A 16,945-nucleotide genomic window follows, 5' to 3' on the forward strand; every position below is an offset into this window, starting at 1 on the left:
ATCAGTATCAATAATCGATAAAACCTAAAAGTAAAAAAAGTGCTGAGAATTAACTAAGTAGCCAACAAATAGTGACTCCCTTGTGTGACTTTGGGCAAGCCACTTCCCCTCTCTGGGCCTCAGTTTCCCCATCTATAGGGGACAGCTTGGTGTTACAATGGACAAGAGTGTTAGGCCTGGAGTTAGGGAAACCTGAATTCAAATCTAGCCTTAGACACTAAGTGGCTGGGTGACCTTGAGCAAGTCAGTTTGCCTCAGTTTCCTCATCTGTAAAATGGGGATGATAATAACAGCACATACCTTGCAAGGTCATTGTCCAGATCAAATGAGATAATAACTAGCACCGTGCCTGGCCCATTTTTGTTGTTCTTGTTCAGTCGTTCAGGCTTCCTGACCTCATGGTTCATGGTTGGCCCTACGTAATTGTTAGCTATTATTATTATAGAAGGGGAGAAGGGTAGTGGGCCAGAAGCTCTCTAAATCCTTTGAACTACAAATCCCAGAATGCACCGTTCTCCAAGGATTTTTTTTTTCCCCCCCCCACCTCCCCAAACAGGAAGCTGGTGTTGCTGAGCGACACCAACTCCCGCTTGGGCCCTGGAGCTGCAAAAGCCTGGGACTTGGATGGTGACTTGGTGGTGCGAGGGCGGGTGCTTGTGATCCCGAAGGAGAGATGGGGGCGGTGGGGGGGGCCTAAGTGTAGGACTGGCCCGGGGCTCGCCAGGGAGGGCGGGGCGGCGTGGGGGAGGGGGCAGCTGGGCGAGGAGAGGTCCAGACCTTCTGCGGGGGCGGGGCGGCATGGGGGAGGGGTCAGTGGGGCGAGAAGAGGTCCAGACCTTCTACGGTGGGCGGGGCGGCATGAGGGAGGGGTGAGGGAGGATGGGGGAGGGGTGGGGGGAGGTCCCGACCGTCTGCTGGGGGGAGGGGTTGACATTAGAACCAGGCTCTAACCCTGACCCCTGTTCTTCTCTAGTGGCCGAAGCCCACGCCATGTGCGAAGGCCCCTCCAAGATTTCTGGCCCCATCCCCCCTGACCCCACCCTGTTCCCCAACTACTACAAGCGCCCAGGCACAGGTAAGCAGCCGCAGCAGGACCCCAGGGTGCGCTGCTTGGTGGAATGGGGTAGTGAGTCAGGCACACCTGGTGGCAGGCATGCCCAACACCCCCATCATTGGCCGGAAAGGTCAGTGGCTTTGGACTGATAGAGCTTCCGTTCTGTCCCTGAAGCTGAAGTTGGCTAAATAGCTGAGCTGAGCTTTATTTGTAAAGTGTATGATATTTTGCAGCATGGCTAATATAGAAGTATATATAATTTGTATCAAATTGCTTGCCTTCTCAAAGAGAGGGGATGGGGAGCGAGGGAGAGAATTTGGAACTCAAAATTAAAGCAAATTTTTAATTGTTTTTACATGTAATTGAATAAAATAAAGTGGATAATAACAATGTAGATGAGATCGTGTAAAATCATGATTTTTATGCCCCTGTTTCACAGGTGGTTGCAAGCAAAGTACTTTCTAGCCCTCAAAGAGCTATACCTGTGAGTTCTGATTAGTCTAGCACCTCCCCTCTCTTGCTTCCTTCCAGCCCGGAGCCTTGAAGGAAGTTCTCTGAAGCTAGGCCTGGAGCCTCCCTGGCAGGGTGCCCCCCTGGACCAGCCTGCCCCTCGAATTCGACCTGCATCCCAGCAGAGTCTGGTGGGCGTTCTCCTGCAGCTCCAGGAGATCTCACTGGGCAGGGAGCCCTTGCCCAAGAGTAAGTGCTAAGAGCAGCAGCCTGAGTCGGCTGGCACCAAGGGAGTTTCCCTTCACCCACTGCCACTTACCTCAGGCCTTGGGAAATGGGATGGGAAGCCAGGAAGACCAGGCCCTCAGATGGAGACAATAACAGGCCCATCCCCCAGGCTAGAGCCAGAAAAGACACTAGACTAGGAAGTTAGGACATGGGGGCTGTGGCCAACTGTATAACTTTGGGCAAATCCCTCCATGCTTTAGTGGCCTCAGGGGCCCAGCATAGTGAGAGGCGGTATGTTTGGTGTCACAGGACACGGGCATTTTCCATTGCCAGCCATTTGATGTTGGACAAGGCACATGGTGGGGCCTCAGCTTCCTTTTCTATAAAAAGAGAGGTTTGGACCCGATGATGTCCAGCCTTCCTTCCAGCTTATAGGAACTTATGAAGTTGCCGGGGGTTCAGGCCTCTGTGCCCTGGAGCAGGCCTGGCAGTGTCTCCCTGATCCCCAGGGAAAGACCTGAAAGACCATGAGAAGGAGAACGTGAGGCGGATCCGTGAGATCCAGAAGCGATGCCAGGAACGGGAGAGGGGACGAGACCCCAGCCGGCCAAAGCCTCTCAAGGCCCTGTGGCGATCGCCCAAGTATGACAAAGTAGAGTCCCAGCTGAAAGTCAAGCTGCAGGTACCTCAAGCCCCCAGACCCTGCCTGGCCAGCATCTGACCTTTTTTGCCTCGCTGGCTGGGCTGAGGGCCAAGGGCTGCAGAGGGCTTGGCTTCAGAGCCTGCCTGCCTGAGTCCCTCTGCTTCTCCCAGGAGCCATGCCCTACCTCTGGACCAGAGTTGCCGGCATTCCTGCGAGCATATTCCCGCTGTGGACCTGGGGTGCAGCCTCGTCGTGTGGCTTCTGCAGGCCTGGCTTTGCCCAGTACTGATGGGTCCCAGACACCAGGCCCTGATGCCAAGGTGATAACATCTACTGGGAATGCTGGGGTTGGGGAGAAGGAAATAGCAGTATGGCGCAGTATGGCCCAGTATGGGAAAAAGGGCTCCCTAAGTGTTCTAGGCCGTCCTTCTCCCTCCACTCCTTCCTGCTGCAGCCCCAAGAATCCTACCATCCATCCTGCTCCTCTGCCCTGTAGGGGCAGGCTCCAGCTGTGGATTTCATCACCCATAATGCCCGTACAGCCAAAGTTGCTCCTGGCGGCGTTCACGCTCCCTCCAGAGTCTGGCTGCGGTACAGGAGCGGCAGCGGCGAGCCCAGGAGGAGTACAATGCCAGGCAGAAGGGCCAGGTGCCTCACTAGTAGGTCCTCACTTGTCTCTTCTCTGTGCCCTGTGCCCTCTAGCCCCAAGAGGGATCTCTTCAGCCTTCGTCAGGAGGGAGGCCAGAGAGCAGATCCAATGTCCACTTAGGGAGGCAGAGCCTCATCCTTTGCTCCACTTTCATGAATGGCTGAGGGAGGTGATTGGGTCTGGTCTGGGCATTTGGCCAGCCACTCACTCTGCCCTTTGGTAGCCTGGTGGAACGTAAAGATGTGTGGTGCCGGGAAGCTGAAGAGCGCAGGCGGAAGCAGCCTGACCCTGACATACCCCCAGGTCATACCATGATGCCTGAGAGCCAGCGCCTGGATACTTTGAACTCCCTTCTGCAGAGTGAGTGTCCAGGCCAATTAGGGGGACTAAGCAGGGCTCTAGGGAGGGGGTGAGGAAACAGATTGGAGCTGTCAAGCCTCCTCAGTTCTTGCCAGTGTGATTCCTTGCTGATTGCAGTCTTGCTAAGCAGCATCCATGTACAGTGTCATACACAGAGTAGTTGGTGCCTGAGAAATGTTTGCTGAGTTATATTGAATCCCGGGGTCCAAGCTACCGAGGAAGGGAGCTAGAACCCTGTGCCCCTAGGCCTTTCCTTCCTTAGGCCAACAAGAACTGCTCCGAGAGCTGGTGCTGCTGCCTTCCAGAGCAGACTCCCTTCGAGCCCAGAACCACAAGGCTGAGCTGGAGAAGAAGCTTTCCCAGGTGGAGGAGGCCCTCAAGATCTTCTCCCGATCCAAAGTCTTTATCAAGATGGATTCCTGAGCTCTTCCCCTCTGGCCCACTGGAGACCCCTCTGCTCCTTCCAAGGAGAGCAGTGCCTTGAGGCCTCCTGGGCAGGAGCTATCTGGCTGCTGGAAGGGAAACTATTGGCACTTGTGGCCCTGGCCCAAGGAAACCCCCCCCCGCAACAGGGGCAGCAGAAGGAACAGGCCCAGGGAGCTATTAAGAATATTTTCCTGTTTTAAAATTAAACCTTTTTTGACGTGAGCAGTGACCCCAAATTACTCCTGACGCCTTCCTAAGCTGACTCCCATCTTTCTCATGCTTCTCTAGAAATGCCAAGCTAAGTGATCATGGAGGCATAGAGATGGGGCTCAGCCATATCAGGCAGCTTGGGGTGGTGGGGGGTGACAGGAGAACAGCTATTTTTGCTAGACCCAAAGCTCCCATACCTCAAAGCTAGACCAAAGCTCAGGATCCTTGCCAGCTGTGGGGACCCATGCTCACAGAGAACAGCCTAAGGGAGTCACAGGCCCCTTTCTGACCTTCCATCCTAGTCTCAGCACTCAGGCTTTAGGTGAGCCTCTCATGGAGGTCCAAAGCCTGAGGGCTGGAAGGAGGAGCTGGCAAGACCATGACATTTGGGGCAGTGCAGGTTACAAGACATCCTGACTCCTTCCCCTTCCTCTCCCTGAGCCAGTGGTGGCCCCTTCGGGCAGAGCCCACTCAGGGCATTCCTGATTTGGCAGGGAAGTGATCCAACCCCCCCCCCCCAAAGTGCTTTCCCTAGTAGCAGAGAAGGGCCAGGGTTTTCTAAAAAAGCTTTACTATTTCATAGATGGGGAGGGGCAAGCGAGCAAAGGCACTGCCTCGGCTCCTGAAAAGGCAGCTCCCCAGCTGGCTGCCAAGGGGAGTAGGGCAGGGAAGACAACTCTCTCCCGGAAGGAGACAGCAGGGGCACCGAGGTCAGGAGCTGTTCTCCCATGTCCCATTGGTCCAAGCAGAGGCTGGGAAGACAGTGGCCCTCAGGGTCCAGCTGGCCAAATCCCAGACTATAGGGTGCTGCCACTGCCATCTTCTCTTAGACTGCCCCCCCGGGCAGGGCTGGCCCCGTCCTGACTGTCCAGTGACTGTAAAGATCCTCGAGAGCCAGGCAGTGAGCGACTGGGGCGCAAGTCCCATTGGGAGGGGGCCAGAGGCACTCCATTAGGGCAAGGAGAGAGGTAGCCAGGCAACCTATGGCTCTCAATGACCAGGTCACTGTCCTCATCGCTGTCTGGCTCAGGAGCTTCCGCAGGAGGGAGGGAGGCAGCAGGCTGAGCGCCTGGAGGTCGGCCCGCCCCGGCCCGCACCACGTTGTTGCGTTGGTTGGCAGGCTTGACGGTGACGATGAGGTTGTGGCTGTTGGCCACCATCATGTCTGTCACCTGGTCCAGTGACTTGCCAGCCACATCAATGCCATTGACCTCAAGGATTTCATCACTGACTGCCAGGAGCCCGGTGCTCTCCGCCAGGCCTCCGCGGACCAGGCGGGAGATGAAGATGCCAGGCACCTTCTCCAGGCCCTGGGGTGCCACGCGGACACTGACGCCATCTCTGATGTAGAAGCCCAGTGGGCGGTCTGAGCCGTGTTTGTGTAGCTTCACACGCCGGTGGCTCTCGGGCAGCAGGTCCACATCGATGACAGAGGAGATCTGGCGGAAGTCCTGGGGAAGGCTGATGAGTAGTGGGGGGCGGGTCCGATGAGGGGCTGCAGGTCGGAGGAGCAGCCCCTTCTTCCGGCGTTGCAATGAGTTGGAGGTGAAGGCCATGCCCGTGGGATCCGCTTCTGCTGTGGGATGGAGCAGAGCTCAGTATTGTTCACTGGGCAGCCCAGCCCTCCCACACCTCAAGCTAGTTGGCTGTCAGGTTAGCTTTTAACTAACTAGCTGTGCTCCAGGGTCCCCAAGCCATCCTAGTCCCCACCTCTAGGCCTCTACAGGATATGGGGGGGGCAGCTAGGTGGTGCAGTGGATAGAGCACTGGCCCTGGAGTCAGGAGTACCTGAGTTCAAATCCAACCTCAGATCAAACACTTGACACTTACTAGCTGTGTGACCCTGGGCAAGTCACTTAACCCCAACTGCCTAAAAAAAATAAAGAAAAAAGAATATGGGAGCCCTTGGCTGGGCCCTAGGGAGGATATCCTGTCTGCCCCATGGTGGGGAGAGAGCCAGCTGGGGCCCATACACTCTCTTCCCCTCCCCCACACAGCATATTGCCTACCTAGTTTTGCCTAGCTCTTCTCTCAGACACAGCAGTTGCCTCGAAGACCCAGGAGTCAAGCAGGAGCAGCAGCAGAAATAGTCAATAAAACCCTACTGGGGGATAATAGGACCCCAGCACTGTGGTGGGTGCAGTATAAAGAGCCCTGGATTTGGAGTCAGGTTCAAATCCTGGTTCTGCTACTCCTTACCTGTGTGACCTTTGACAAGTCCCTTCCCTTCTCTGAGCCTCAGTTTTCTTTATCTGTATAATGACATAGTTGGTCCAGATGATGCATAAGGCTCTTCACATGTTCAAACCCAAGGAGCTCGAGTGCAGGTGGGGAAGAGTACCTAGTTGCCAGGTCACCTCGACCTACCCTGACCTTAGTTTCCCCATCAGCCCCATGTGCAGCCTTAAAGTCTTCTTCCCGGTCATCCTAGTCCCATCTCTGCTGAGCTTGAAGCGCTCCACCCCCCCACCCCCACCCCGTGACAGATTGTGTGTAGTGACCCCCACCGCAGGCCTCTCACCCCTCTTCTGCACGAGCAGGCGGAGGGGCGGGTGCGTGCTCGCCAGCGCCCGATGTAGGTTGTCATCGTTGGTGAGGGGCAGCAGATCCCCGTGCACATCCGTGTAGCCCAGCAGCACGTCCAGGCCCGGGATCTGGTGCACGGCTCGAAGCAGCCTGGAGAACTCCTGGAAGCCTCCCACCGAGGCTCGGGGTAGGGCAAAGCGCCGGAACTCAGCATCGAACTGAGGGGGTGAGGGATAGGGAATGAGTCAGGCTGCTGCCAGTCCTTGACCGGGGCCTGAGCCATCTTGATGGGCAGAACCTCCATCGGCCCCAATAGGCGCTCACACAGACACAGACACAGACACACAGACACAGACACACACACACACACACACACACACACACACACACACCACACACCCGCGAGCGCACACGGAGGCAATGATGGATCCATCCAACCCAACAGCCTGTATCCCCTCCCCTGGGAGGGGACCTTGAGAGCTGGGGGGGGGGGGTCAGGGGCTTATGGGTAAGCTCGGGAGAGAAGGCGAGCCGCGAGGTGCTGATTTAGGCAAGGGGTGGACGCGTAACGAGTCGGGGACAGTGGGGTGCTGAATGCAGGGGACAGCTCCAGGACTCAGCCGCAGCCGCAGGAAGCCCGGGCATAGGGCCTCTCTGCACCCCAGCCCCCCACTCCGAGGGGCTAGCTCTGCGTGCGGGGCAGGGAGCCGAGAGCAGAGCCAGCCCCCCACCCGCCCCTAGACTCAGGCCCACGATGCCCGTCTGGGCATCAGGCGGAGGGAAAGCCGGAGATGGGAGGACAAGGAGCGCAGAGCCGCGGGAGGAGGTTCAGGGATGGAGAAAGGGAGCCAGGACCCAGGCAGGGCGGGGGGCGAGGGGCACGGGGCCGGGGCCCTTACTTTGCTCTTCACCTCGATGATGCTGTCGGGGCTCCGCGCCGGGGTCCGCTGAGGCTTGGCCATAGCTGGGCCGGGGCCGGGCCGGGCCGGGGCTGAGGCCGAAGCGGCGCAGGTGCACAGCCCGGCCCCTCCCCGGCTCCCCCCCGCCCGCGCCCTGCAGCAGTGCCCGCCCCGCCCCCTCTCCGTTCTTCCCTCCCCGCTCCCCTCCCTCTCCGTCCGCGCTGTCCGAGAGCCGCTGGCCCCGAAGGCTGCGGGGGGTAGTGGCGGGGGGAGGGGTGGTGGTGGCGGGCGGGGAGGTGGGTACCGACCATGACGTCATCTGTATGGGGGAGGGGGAGGTCTTCGAACGCCCTAGCGGATGGAACGCGGAGACAACGTTCCCTAGGTAACTGGGGGCGGGAGGGGGAGAAGGACAGGCGACCCACGGTCCGCGCGGACGTGCTCGCGCGTGGGTTTGTGCCCGTGCTCTCCGCACCCCCTCCCTCCCAGGCCCCGCAGGGTTCCCCGCGTCCCTGTCATTACTCGCCGCTTCCCCTCCCGAGCCGCGGGCCCCGCTTCCTCCCCGGTGCAGAGTCGGGGGGAGGTGGGGCAGGGAAGGACATCGTGGCCAGGACACAAATCCCCGAGACCTGACGCCTGGATCCCCGATCCAAGAATTCGGCACCCCCCCCCCAGCAAAGGCACGTACGGGAGACCCGAGGGACCCTGGACAGACCTCCCCATCCCTGACCCCCTCTAAGATAAGCCCCGTTGTCTCCTGTATTCTTTCATCCAAAAAACTGATTAAATACCTACTCTAGGCTTGGGAGCCCTTTGGGCGCTTACATCCCCCCAGGGAGTACAGAGTGAGGTGGGCAGATGGATGGGCGCTAGACTTAATCTCGAGAGACCCCGGTTTCAACCCTGCCCGACAATCCTGCTAGCTGTGGGCAAGTCATTTTCTCTGAGACAGTTTCCACATCTATGAAATGGGCACAATACTTGAACTACCTACCTCACAGGGTAGTGAGGAAGGTAAATCTTAAAGAGCTAACATTAAGGCACAAAGATAGCTAAATAAACAAAATTACCTCCTAATTAGGGAGGTGCAAAACAAAGTTGTTTATGTGGTCCAAGAAGGGTGTCATTACCAACAGAGGGATGGGGAAAAAGCTTCATGATGAAGGAAGTGGCATCTAAGTCGGTTGGAGGATGGTTCTCCAAAGAGAAGAACTCCCTAGAGCTGCTTCCTCTACATTGTGTTACCTTAGGCAAATCATTGATCCTTTCCTTATCTGTAAAATGGGATGAGTGGATGGACTAGATAATATCGGGGGTCCATTCCAGTTCTGTATCTATGATCTTAACAAATGGGGCTGCATTCTCTCTCTCTCTCTCTCTCTCTCTCTCTCTCTCTCTCTCTCTCTCTCTCTCTCTCTCTCTCTCTCTCTCTCTCTCTCTCTCTCTCTCTCTCTCTCTCTCTCTTTCTCTCCATTGACCCAATCTTTTCCTCAAAATAGGGCTGCCTTTCAGTCCTCTACAGGTTAGGTTGCAGGGAATTTCTTTAGCCAGAGTTGCCAGCAGAGAGGACGGTGAAACTCAGTTATCCTGGTAGGTAGGGACCATGCCTTATAGTTGTGTCATGCCAATTTCATCCCCAGGGCTGGTCATTTCTAGCTGTGACTAACTGCTCACTTCTCTAGAAACTGCTTCATGTAAATAGGGGTTTCATGGTATATTTTTGATGCTAACAGTATTTCCCCTCTAAAATATGAAATCACACATGTATTAAGATGCTTATTATTCAGGGAGATAAAAACAGGCTTTATTTTGCTCCATAATTTTCCCAGGGGGTTCCATACCTCCCCAGCAGTCCCTCAGCCAAATGTTTATGGCTTCTGTCAGACATCAAGCACAAAAAAAGGCCAGAGAAGTCTGGGAAAATGCTGCTGTAAGTTATGAGGCAGACTTTTAAAATGCTCTGTAATGGGCAGTGAGGTGGTGCAGTGGATAGAGCATCTGGCCATGGATTCGGGAGGACCTGAGTTCAAATTTCGCCTCAGACACATAACACTTACTAGCTGTGTGACTCTGGGCAAGTCACTTAACCTCATTGCCTAGCCAAAGACACAAAAATGTCTTTTAAAAACAGCGTTTCTATATCCACAGGAGGACTGTCCCCTTCAAAATATTTGGGAAATTGGTTATAGAACTGGAAGACATCTCTGAGAAATTCCTTCTTTTGATAGATGGAGAAATGGGCTTAAAGAGAGGAAATTGCCCTGGGTTGCACAGCATAAGTTGCATAAATAGAAAAGCCGGCATTTGAACTGGAGCCTTCTGACTCCAAAGAATAATATTATCAGCCAACATTTATATAGCACTTACTGTATGCCAGGGGCTTTGCAATTATTATCCCAACTGATCCTCACGACTCTGGGAAGGAGGTGCTATTATTATTCCCATTTTATAGATGAGGAAACTGAGACAAACAGGGTTGAGTGACTTGCCCAGGGCCACACAGCTAGGAAGTGTCAGAGGCCCGATTTAAACTCTGGTCTTCCTGACTTCAGGCCTGGCACTGTATCCACTGCCATCACCTAGCTGCTCATTAGTAGGTGTGTGAGGCCTCGTTTGAACTCCTCTTCTCAACTCCAGGGCCAGTACTCTGTGCACCATGGCGCCACCTAGCTGCAAATGAACGGTTCCTTACAGTATACTTCATGGGGAAGAGGGCAAGGGGCCATTGCTCTCCTGCCCTGCCCCCCCAAGATGCCACTGATAAATTGCAAAACTCTTCTCTGTGCTATCCTTTGGAGCCTGTGGCACATTATCCTCAGCAGTGGTAAACCTAATTTTGAAGGAAATAATCCTAAACCAATACAATTCAATACATTTCTTAAGGGGGCAGATTGACCACCTCATCCCAGGTCTTCTGACTTCCAGGCTAGTGATGATTTCACTAGTGCTGTTAGTTTTGTTTTGTTTTTGCTTTTTGGTGAGGCAATTGGGGTTAAGTGACCAGTCCAAGGTCACACAGCTAGTAAGTGTCAAGTGTCTGAGGTTGAATTTGAACTCAGATCCTCCTGACTCCAAGACTGGAGCTCTATGCACTGTGCTACCTAGCTGCCCCTGTTAGTTTGTTTTTTTTTTAAACAAAAAATCGGTCACACTTAAGGTGCTCAGTTAATAATAAGATTTGTAATAATAATAGCTGGCATTTATACAGTTTTAAGCTTTTCAAAGCACTTTATATATTATCTTATTTAATCAATTCTTTCATGCAAAGAGCATTTCTTTAGTAGTTTACTGTGTAGTGGTGGCTACCTGGCAGTGGAGAAGTTACAAATGGAAGTAAGAAATATGTGATGTCTCACTTACCTTGGGCCACAGTGTGAATCTAGCTTCAGTGGGCAGGGGTGCTCCCTCCAGGTCATCTCAGCCCCTTGCTGAACCCAGGTGTGTCCTATGTCCTCCCAGACCCCTTTAACCTTGTATACCCCAGGTCCGAGAGCCCTTTACTGCTCCATGAGGAAGGAAAGGAAGCAGAGTACACCAAAACTCAGGAAACCACCACCCCCTTGGACATAGAAAGGAGGTAGCATTCCTCCTTCCTTGGAGAGAAAGCACTTGGATTAGAACTCTGGAGCTGCATTCAAATCCCAGCTGTGAGTATGTGTGTGTATATATGGTGTATGTCTATACACAGACACACATACACACATGTGTATATATGTGTGCATATGTACAATATACATACACATGTGTATATGTACATGCATGCACACACATATATATATATATACACACACACATATACATATTGGAATAGTTTGCCATTTCCTTCTCCAGCTCATTTTACAGATGAGGAAACTGAGTTAAACAGGATTAAGTGACTTGCCCAGGGTCATACAGCTGGTAGTGTCTGAGGCCAGATATGAACTAACTCTAGGTATAGCACTTTATTCACTTCACCATTTAGCTGCCCCATCCCAAAGAGATCAAAGAAAAGGGAAAAGGATCTATTTATATAAACATATTTCTAGTGGTGGTAAAAATGAGTGCCCGAGCCCCTCTGCCTTCACCTCCAGCCCCAGTCTGTCTCCAGGCTCTAGCCCGAGGAACAGATTCCGGATCCAGGACTGCAGGACAGGCTTCCACAACCAAATCAGGCCTCCAGAGCCCAGGGCAGAGGCTAGGGATGGCCAATCTCTCATTAATAAATGTATTGAATTGTATTGGTTTAGGATGATTTCCAAAAATCAAGTCCACCTCCAAAATTAGGTTTGCCACTGTGCCACAGGCTCCAAAGGATGGTAAAATACATCTATTTCTTTGTGGTGGTAAGAAATTGGAAGTTGAGGACATGCCCATCAATTGGGGAATGGATGAACAAGTCATGGTATATGATTGTGATGGAATACTATGTGCTCTAAGAAATGACAAGCAGGATTGTTTGCAAAAAACCTGGGAAGACTTATATGAACTGACGCAAAGTGAAGTGAGCAGAACCAGGAGAACATCAGACACAGTAGCAGCCATATTGAATGATCAACCCTGAATGACCTAGCTATTCTCAGCAATACAATGAAGCAAGACAATTCAGAAGAACTTGTGCTGAAAAATAATGTCCACCTCCAGAGAAAGAACTGATGAAGTCTGAATGCAGATGAAGCATGCTTTTTTAAAACTTTTTTTGCATCTGTTTTGCAACATGACAAATATGGAAATATATTTTGCACGACTGCACACATGTAATCTATATTGAATTGCTTGCCTTCTCAAAGGAGGAGGGGAGGGAAGGGAGAGAATCTGTAACTCAAAAATTTTTTTTTAAAAGTTAAAAATTGTTTTTATGTGTAATTGGAAAAATTAAAATATAAAAAAAAAACACTACAGAAATCAGTCAGTAAACATATATTAACTGCCTTCCATGTGCCAGGCTCTGTGCTAAGCTCTGGGGAAATAGACAAAAGACAGTTCCTGTCCTCATGAAGCTTACAATCTGATGGAGAGGACAACATACAAATATATGCAAACTATATGGCGGATAAATGGATAATTAACAGAGGAAAAGCAGTGGAATTAAGAGGGGTTAGGGAAAGCTTCCTGTAGAAGGTGGGATTTTAGTGGGGACTTAAGGAAAGCCAGGGAGGTCAGGAATCAGGGCCGAGGAAGAACATTCCGGGCACCGGCCGGAGAGAATGCCCACCAAGAACAGTCAGGAGTCACTGGATGGAAGAAAACGTGCAGGGGAGGAAGAAGGCCGGAAACGTAGGAGGGGGTGGGTTAGGAAGGGCTTTGAATGACAGCGCTTTGTATTCGCTCCTGGGTGCAATAGGAGGCGACTGGAGGTTATTGAGTGGGGGGTCGCGTGATCAGACCTGCACTTTGGTGGGTGGAGGATGGACTGGATAGGGGAGAGACCCACCAGCAGTTACCACAGTAGTCCAGGGGTGGCTGATGAGGGCCTGCACTAGAGTGGGGACAATGTCAGAGGACAGAAGGGGGCCGCTACAGAGATGACGTTGAGGGGAAATGGGAGCTGCACAGACATTAAGACACAGCCGCGAGAGGACCGCGCGAGCTCCTACGGACACAGGCCTGACGCCGCGCACGCGCGCACGCGCACACACGGAGCGCCCGAGCATCAGGGGGCGGGGCCGAAGGCAGGACTTCGTCTGAGATTAGCACTTCCCCGCCCAGACTAGCGGTTTCCTCTTCCGGAGACAGGGGTCAATCAGGGAGGCGGGAAATAGCGCGCATCCGTCGCCTCTGCCCCGGGCTTGGGCGGCCCGATTTGGCGGCCATGGCGATGTCGTGGAAGCCTGTCCTGCAGCCCTGGATCCGGGAGCTGCTCCTCGGGCTGGAGCCTGGAGAGAGCTCCGGTCTGGAGGAGAAGGGAGAGGGGCTTGGGCAGCTGCTGGAGGTAAAGAGGGTGCAGAGAGGGGCGTGGCGGCCCCAAGGGTGTAGCCTAGGGTTAAAGAGGAAAGGGTGTGGTTAGAAGATAGGGGGAGAGGCGGAGCCATTGGGCGGGGGGGGGGGGCGCGGCCGCGGCCAATAGGGCGAGCGATGTTAGAAGAGAAAGCGGTATTGGGTGGCTCGGTTAGAGCCACTGGGTAAGGGGTGTGGCCTTGGGGTAAGGGAGGTGGAGTCACGTCTTGGGGGCGTGGCCGTCGAGGGCTAAGAAGAAGTCATTGGATAAGGGATGTGGTTTTGGGCGAGGGGGTGGTATCACATATTGGGGCGTGGCCATGCCTGCTCTTGAAAGGGGCTCTTTGGGCTAGGGATGTAGTCATGGGGCCAGGGGGTGGGATCATCCGTTGGGGGCAGGGCCATGGTGACCCACGGTGATCTCTGCAGGTGATTGAGGAAGCAGAGCCTGGAGGGAGCCTGGAGCTGCCTGATGGAGCGGCCGCTGCCATCCTGCTGGTGACCGACGGGACCCACAGTGTGCATTGCCTGGTGACCCCCGAGGCCCTGAGCATGGCAGCCTGGTGAGGGGCCCTGGCTGGATCTCAGGTTCCCTCGTGGGGCTGGAGGGACGGAGTATGGGGGGAAGGGTCGATGGAGGTTGTGTGAGGGGGTATTGGGGAAGGGGTGGTCTGATGTGGGAACTCCTGCAGGGAAGAGAAGCACTTTGGTTTTAGGAGGGCAGTGGGCCGGCTGCTGCTGCTGCAGGACTTCAGAGTGTCGGTTCAAAAGGTGGCTGAGACTTCCATGGTGAGTGGGGGACAGGGGACTTCTCTGGGCACGGGGTGGCAGCTGGTGGGGGAGGAGTGGTCAGAAGGCTTCAGCTCTACCTGACTTTCTTCTCCAACCTGCTCAGGGGAATGGGGAGTTCTACCTGTGGGTACATCGCTTCATCCTGCTGCCCACGGAGCTCCCCAGGGAGGGAGTGACAAGCTGGTGAGAGGGTCCCTCCTTTCCTTTTCAGAGTCCCCTGTGCCTCCCAGACCCCTTTCTTATACTGACCATTTTTTCATCTCCTCTCTCCCCTGTATTGATTTCCTTCATTGATACCTTCCCTCCTTTTTCAAGGAACTCCTGATCTCAGTCTGGCCTCTGCTTGAAGACACTTTTGGGGTGGGTGGAGCTCCCCCCTCCGTTCATGGCTTAGTGGGTCTATAATCCTTATTCCTCTTCCTCAAGACCATCTTCCCCAATCAAACCTCTGTCCCATCCCTGTCTTGTGCCTCAGGGCCCTAATCTTCCCTTCTCCTCCTAGTTTCTCTGTTCCCTACACTGACCCTCATTGCCCAGGGGAGAAGGGGAATCCCCAGTAACTGTCTTCATTGTCACTTTAGTAACTGGGACCCAGCTGTTCGAAGAAAACTTAAGGAGTATAAAAAGTGAGTATGTGCTTGGAAGAGAAGGGGGTGGGAGCAGTGGGGAGGTGGGAAGAGCTATAAGGGAGACTTTGGGACCCAGGAGTGGCTCTTAAGCTACAAGAAAGCTTTGTGGGGGCCTGGGGTCCTAGGGCCCACTAAGGCCCAGCTCTCTGCTCTGTCCCTACAGGCACCATGAAAGGGAGAGGACTCCCCCTAACATAGGTACCCCTGGGAGTCCTGGTGGGGATGGGGATGGACTGAAGGAAGAAGGGAGATATTTGTTTTCACTCCCTCACTCAGATCCATCCTCCCCCAGATCGAAGTTCTACATTGTCCCAGTTGCTGGAAGAGATGTGTGAAGACCGACGGAGCTTACTAAGCTGTCAGGCCCAGAGCTGCCTGGAGCTGGGAGGTTCCCAGGGGGGTTCTCTGCCCCTTACTCGATGGGAAGCCTCTCGAAGGAGGGCCCAGGTTTGGAGAGGGTTGGGGGCTTGAGAGAGAGAGTTTGTGAGTGTATGAGAGTGTGTGTGCATCACTTAACGATGCCCTGGCCCAGTGGGAGGAGGGGGTGGTGAGCAGCTCAGCAGTAAAGGAGGCGAATGTCATGAGATGTAGAGCTGTAAGGGATTGTAGAGATCATTTCTAGTCCAGTCTCATTTATAGAGGAGAAGAGAGTTGGCTCCTGGAAAGTCAGTTTTCCAAGTTTCAAAGCCAAGTCGCATGTTCCTTTCCTGTCCCCCACAGGGAGAAGCTGTGTTCAGTATTCCAGGCCTGAGGCTGCATATTAGTGAAGAAGAGGAGGACACCCTTCAGAACCTGAGGGCAGGTCAGGGATCCCTATGGGGAAGTGGGAGAATGCACTGGTTTGGAGGCCCTCGGATCTGTGAGTGGAGACCAGAGTGGCTCACTGTGTGTTTTCCTCCTGCCCCAGTGTCTGAAAACAGCCCTGAGCTTCAGAGTTTAGAGAGGACCCCAGCAGACCCCTGGCAATTACTTCCTGCCCTGTCCTTGACACAATCCTCTTCCTCTTCTTCTTCCTATGTAGGTAGGTGAGGAGCAGGGGTGAGGTGGGAAGGGTCCCAGAGCAATCTGACTGGAGCCAAAGGACAGAGGTGGGGCAGCACTGCTTGGCCTGAAACACTCTGCCTTCACCTCCTCTCCCAGAGCTTAGTGATGTCTCTGGCTTCCTTCCCTCTCTTCTGTCATTGCCAGAGGCCCTGGACTGTTTGCCCTTCTCGACTGAGGGAAGCCCAAGTCACCTAAAGGATAACTTCACCAACAACCGGGAATCCCCTTCTTCCGGGTGCAGGGAGCCCATCGACCTGTCAACTCTGCTCTTTCAGAGCAGTGGGTCCTCTTGTATCCAAACTTCCTGCCCCCAGGAACCACCACAGGACGAGCTCCCTCCAGCTCTTCCCTCTTCCTCCCAGGCAGCAGCCAGTATATCTAGGGACAAGTGGGAAACCCCCCAGCATCAGTGGCCATCAGCAGCCCCTTGGAGCCCTGTTGAGGACTAGGGCTAGGGCTAGGGCCAGGGGAAGCAAGGACAGACCAGGAAACAGGAGGGCCAGCCTGGAGTTCGTGAGCAAGAGGGCCAAGGGTACCCTCTGGGTTCCAGAGAGTGCTCCGTCAGGCAGCTCCAGCCCAGGAGAAGGCCCAGCCTCAGCCAGGGTGAGAGGGGGGAACAGGGGGGAGGTGGTGGATGGAGGGGGCCGGGGGGGGGGAGAAGAGAGAAAAGGATGATCCTCTGTACTGGAGGGAATTGGGGAGGGAACAGGCTTTGGACTGGTTGACTTTAATTTGAAGGTGGTGTCTCCCCCCACCTTCTTCCTTTTTCCCCATAGGTCCCTCCAGAGAGACACCTGGATGGCTCACCTTTCCAGTACAAGTACCCAGAGCCCTGTGTCCGCCTCTGCTCCCAGGTTGTAGCTACCAGGTTAGTGTCTACCAGCCTTCCCTGTTTGCCTTCCGCTGGAGGGGCTCCTGTCCTAGCCTGTCACCCCTAAGCCTAGTCTCTGTCCCCTCCCCCACAGACTCTGCCCATCACTCCTGGACTGGGCCAGACAAGTACTAATGGAGAGCGACCTGGTGGAGGTGTGAGAGCTCAGAGATGCCGCAGATGCTTGTCTGCACTCTCATCCTTGCCTTGGGGGCCAGAGTTAATAAAAAGCAGAACTGCAGTCCTCATCT

General features: G+C 54.2%; 3 protein-coding genes across 5 annotated transcripts in view; 2 read left to right on the forward strand and 1 right to left on the reverse strand.

Annotated features, from left to right (window-relative positions):
* Positions 1–4,032, forward strand: part of ENKD1 (enkurin domain containing 1) — a 96,517-nt gene extending 92,485 nt beyond the window's left edge. Inside the window, 8 exon segments of the mRNA XM_020989330.2 lie at positions 974–1,075; positions 1,586–1,753; positions 2,242–2,414; positions 2,546–2,695; positions 2,872–2,929; positions 2,932–3,034; positions 3,248–3,384; positions 3,647–4,032. Of these exon segments, the coding sequence (XP_020844989.1) occupies positions 974–1,075; positions 1,586–1,753; positions 2,242–2,414; positions 2,546–2,695; positions 2,872–2,929; positions 2,932–3,034; positions 3,248–3,384; positions 3,647–3,807 (1,052 nt within the window). The 3' untranslated portion in view covers positions 3,808–4,032.
* Positions 4,033–4,574: 542 nt separating this feature from the next.
* PARD6A (par-6 family cell polarity regulator alpha) lies at positions 4,575–7,593 on the reverse strand. Of its 3 annotated transcripts, none has more exons than XM_078149420.1 (3): positions 7,458–7,593; positions 6,542–6,764; positions 4,575–5,596 (listed from the first exon to the last, which is right to left on the reverse strand). In XM_078149420.1, the coding sequence occupies exons 1-3, from the start codon at positions 7,506–7,508 to the stop codon at positions 4,818–4,820; spliced, it is 1,053 nt and encodes a 350-aa protein (XP_078005546.1). In that variant the 5' UTR covers positions 7,509–7,593; the 3' UTR covers positions 4,575–4,817. The 3 variants fall into 3 exon arrangements, with proteins under 3 accessions (XP_078005546.1, XP_078005545.1, XP_020844988.2); XM_078149419.1 differs by having other exon boundaries at positions 4,575–5,593; positions 7,446–7,593; XM_020989329.2 differs by having other exon boundaries at positions 7,446–7,593.
* Positions 7,594–13,138: 5,545 nt separating this feature from the next.
* On the forward strand, positions 13,139–16,935 carry ACD (ACD shelterin complex subunit and telomerase recruitment factor). The gene is given in 13 exon segments (XM_078149423.1): positions 13,139–13,353; positions 13,788–13,921; positions 14,051–14,147; positions 14,254–14,333; positions 14,732–14,776; positions 14,943–14,977; positions 15,072–15,226; positions 15,500–15,581; positions 15,687–15,800; positions 15,968–16,221; positions 16,223–16,426; positions 16,600–16,691; positions 16,789–16,935. Coding segments are annotated over 13 exon segments (1,479 nt in total). The 5' UTR covers positions 13,139–13,233; the 3' UTR covers positions 16,856–16,935.
* Positions 16,936–16,945: the final 10 nt, after the last annotated feature.

The sequence above is a fragment of the Phascolarctos cinereus genome, unplaced genomic scaffold (assembly GCF_003287225.1).
Source record: "Phascolarctos cinereus isolate Bilbo 61053 unplaced genomic scaffold, phaCin_HiC Scaffold_2;HRSCAF=192, whole genome shotgun sequence".
NCBI classification, from domain to species: domain Eukaryota; kingdom Metazoa; phylum Chordata; class Mammalia; order Diprotodontia; family Phascolarctidae; genus Phascolarctos; species Phascolarctos cinereus.

Excerpts from the sequence above, each read along its gene's own strand:
- PARD6A (XM_020989329.2), bottom strand. The coding sequence starts at position 7,508 with ATGGCCAAGCCTCAGCGGACCCCGGCGCGGAGCCCCGACAGCATCATC. Across the intron at positions 6,765-7,445 it reads TCATCGAGGTGAAGAGCAAA|TTCGATGCTGAGTTCCGGCG; the intron begins GTAAGGGCCCCG and ends TCACCCCCTCAG. Across the intron at positions 5,597-6,541 it reads CCTGCTCGTGCAGAAGAGGG|CAGAAGCGGATCCCACGGGC; the intron begins GTGAGAGGCCTG and ends TCCATCCCACAG.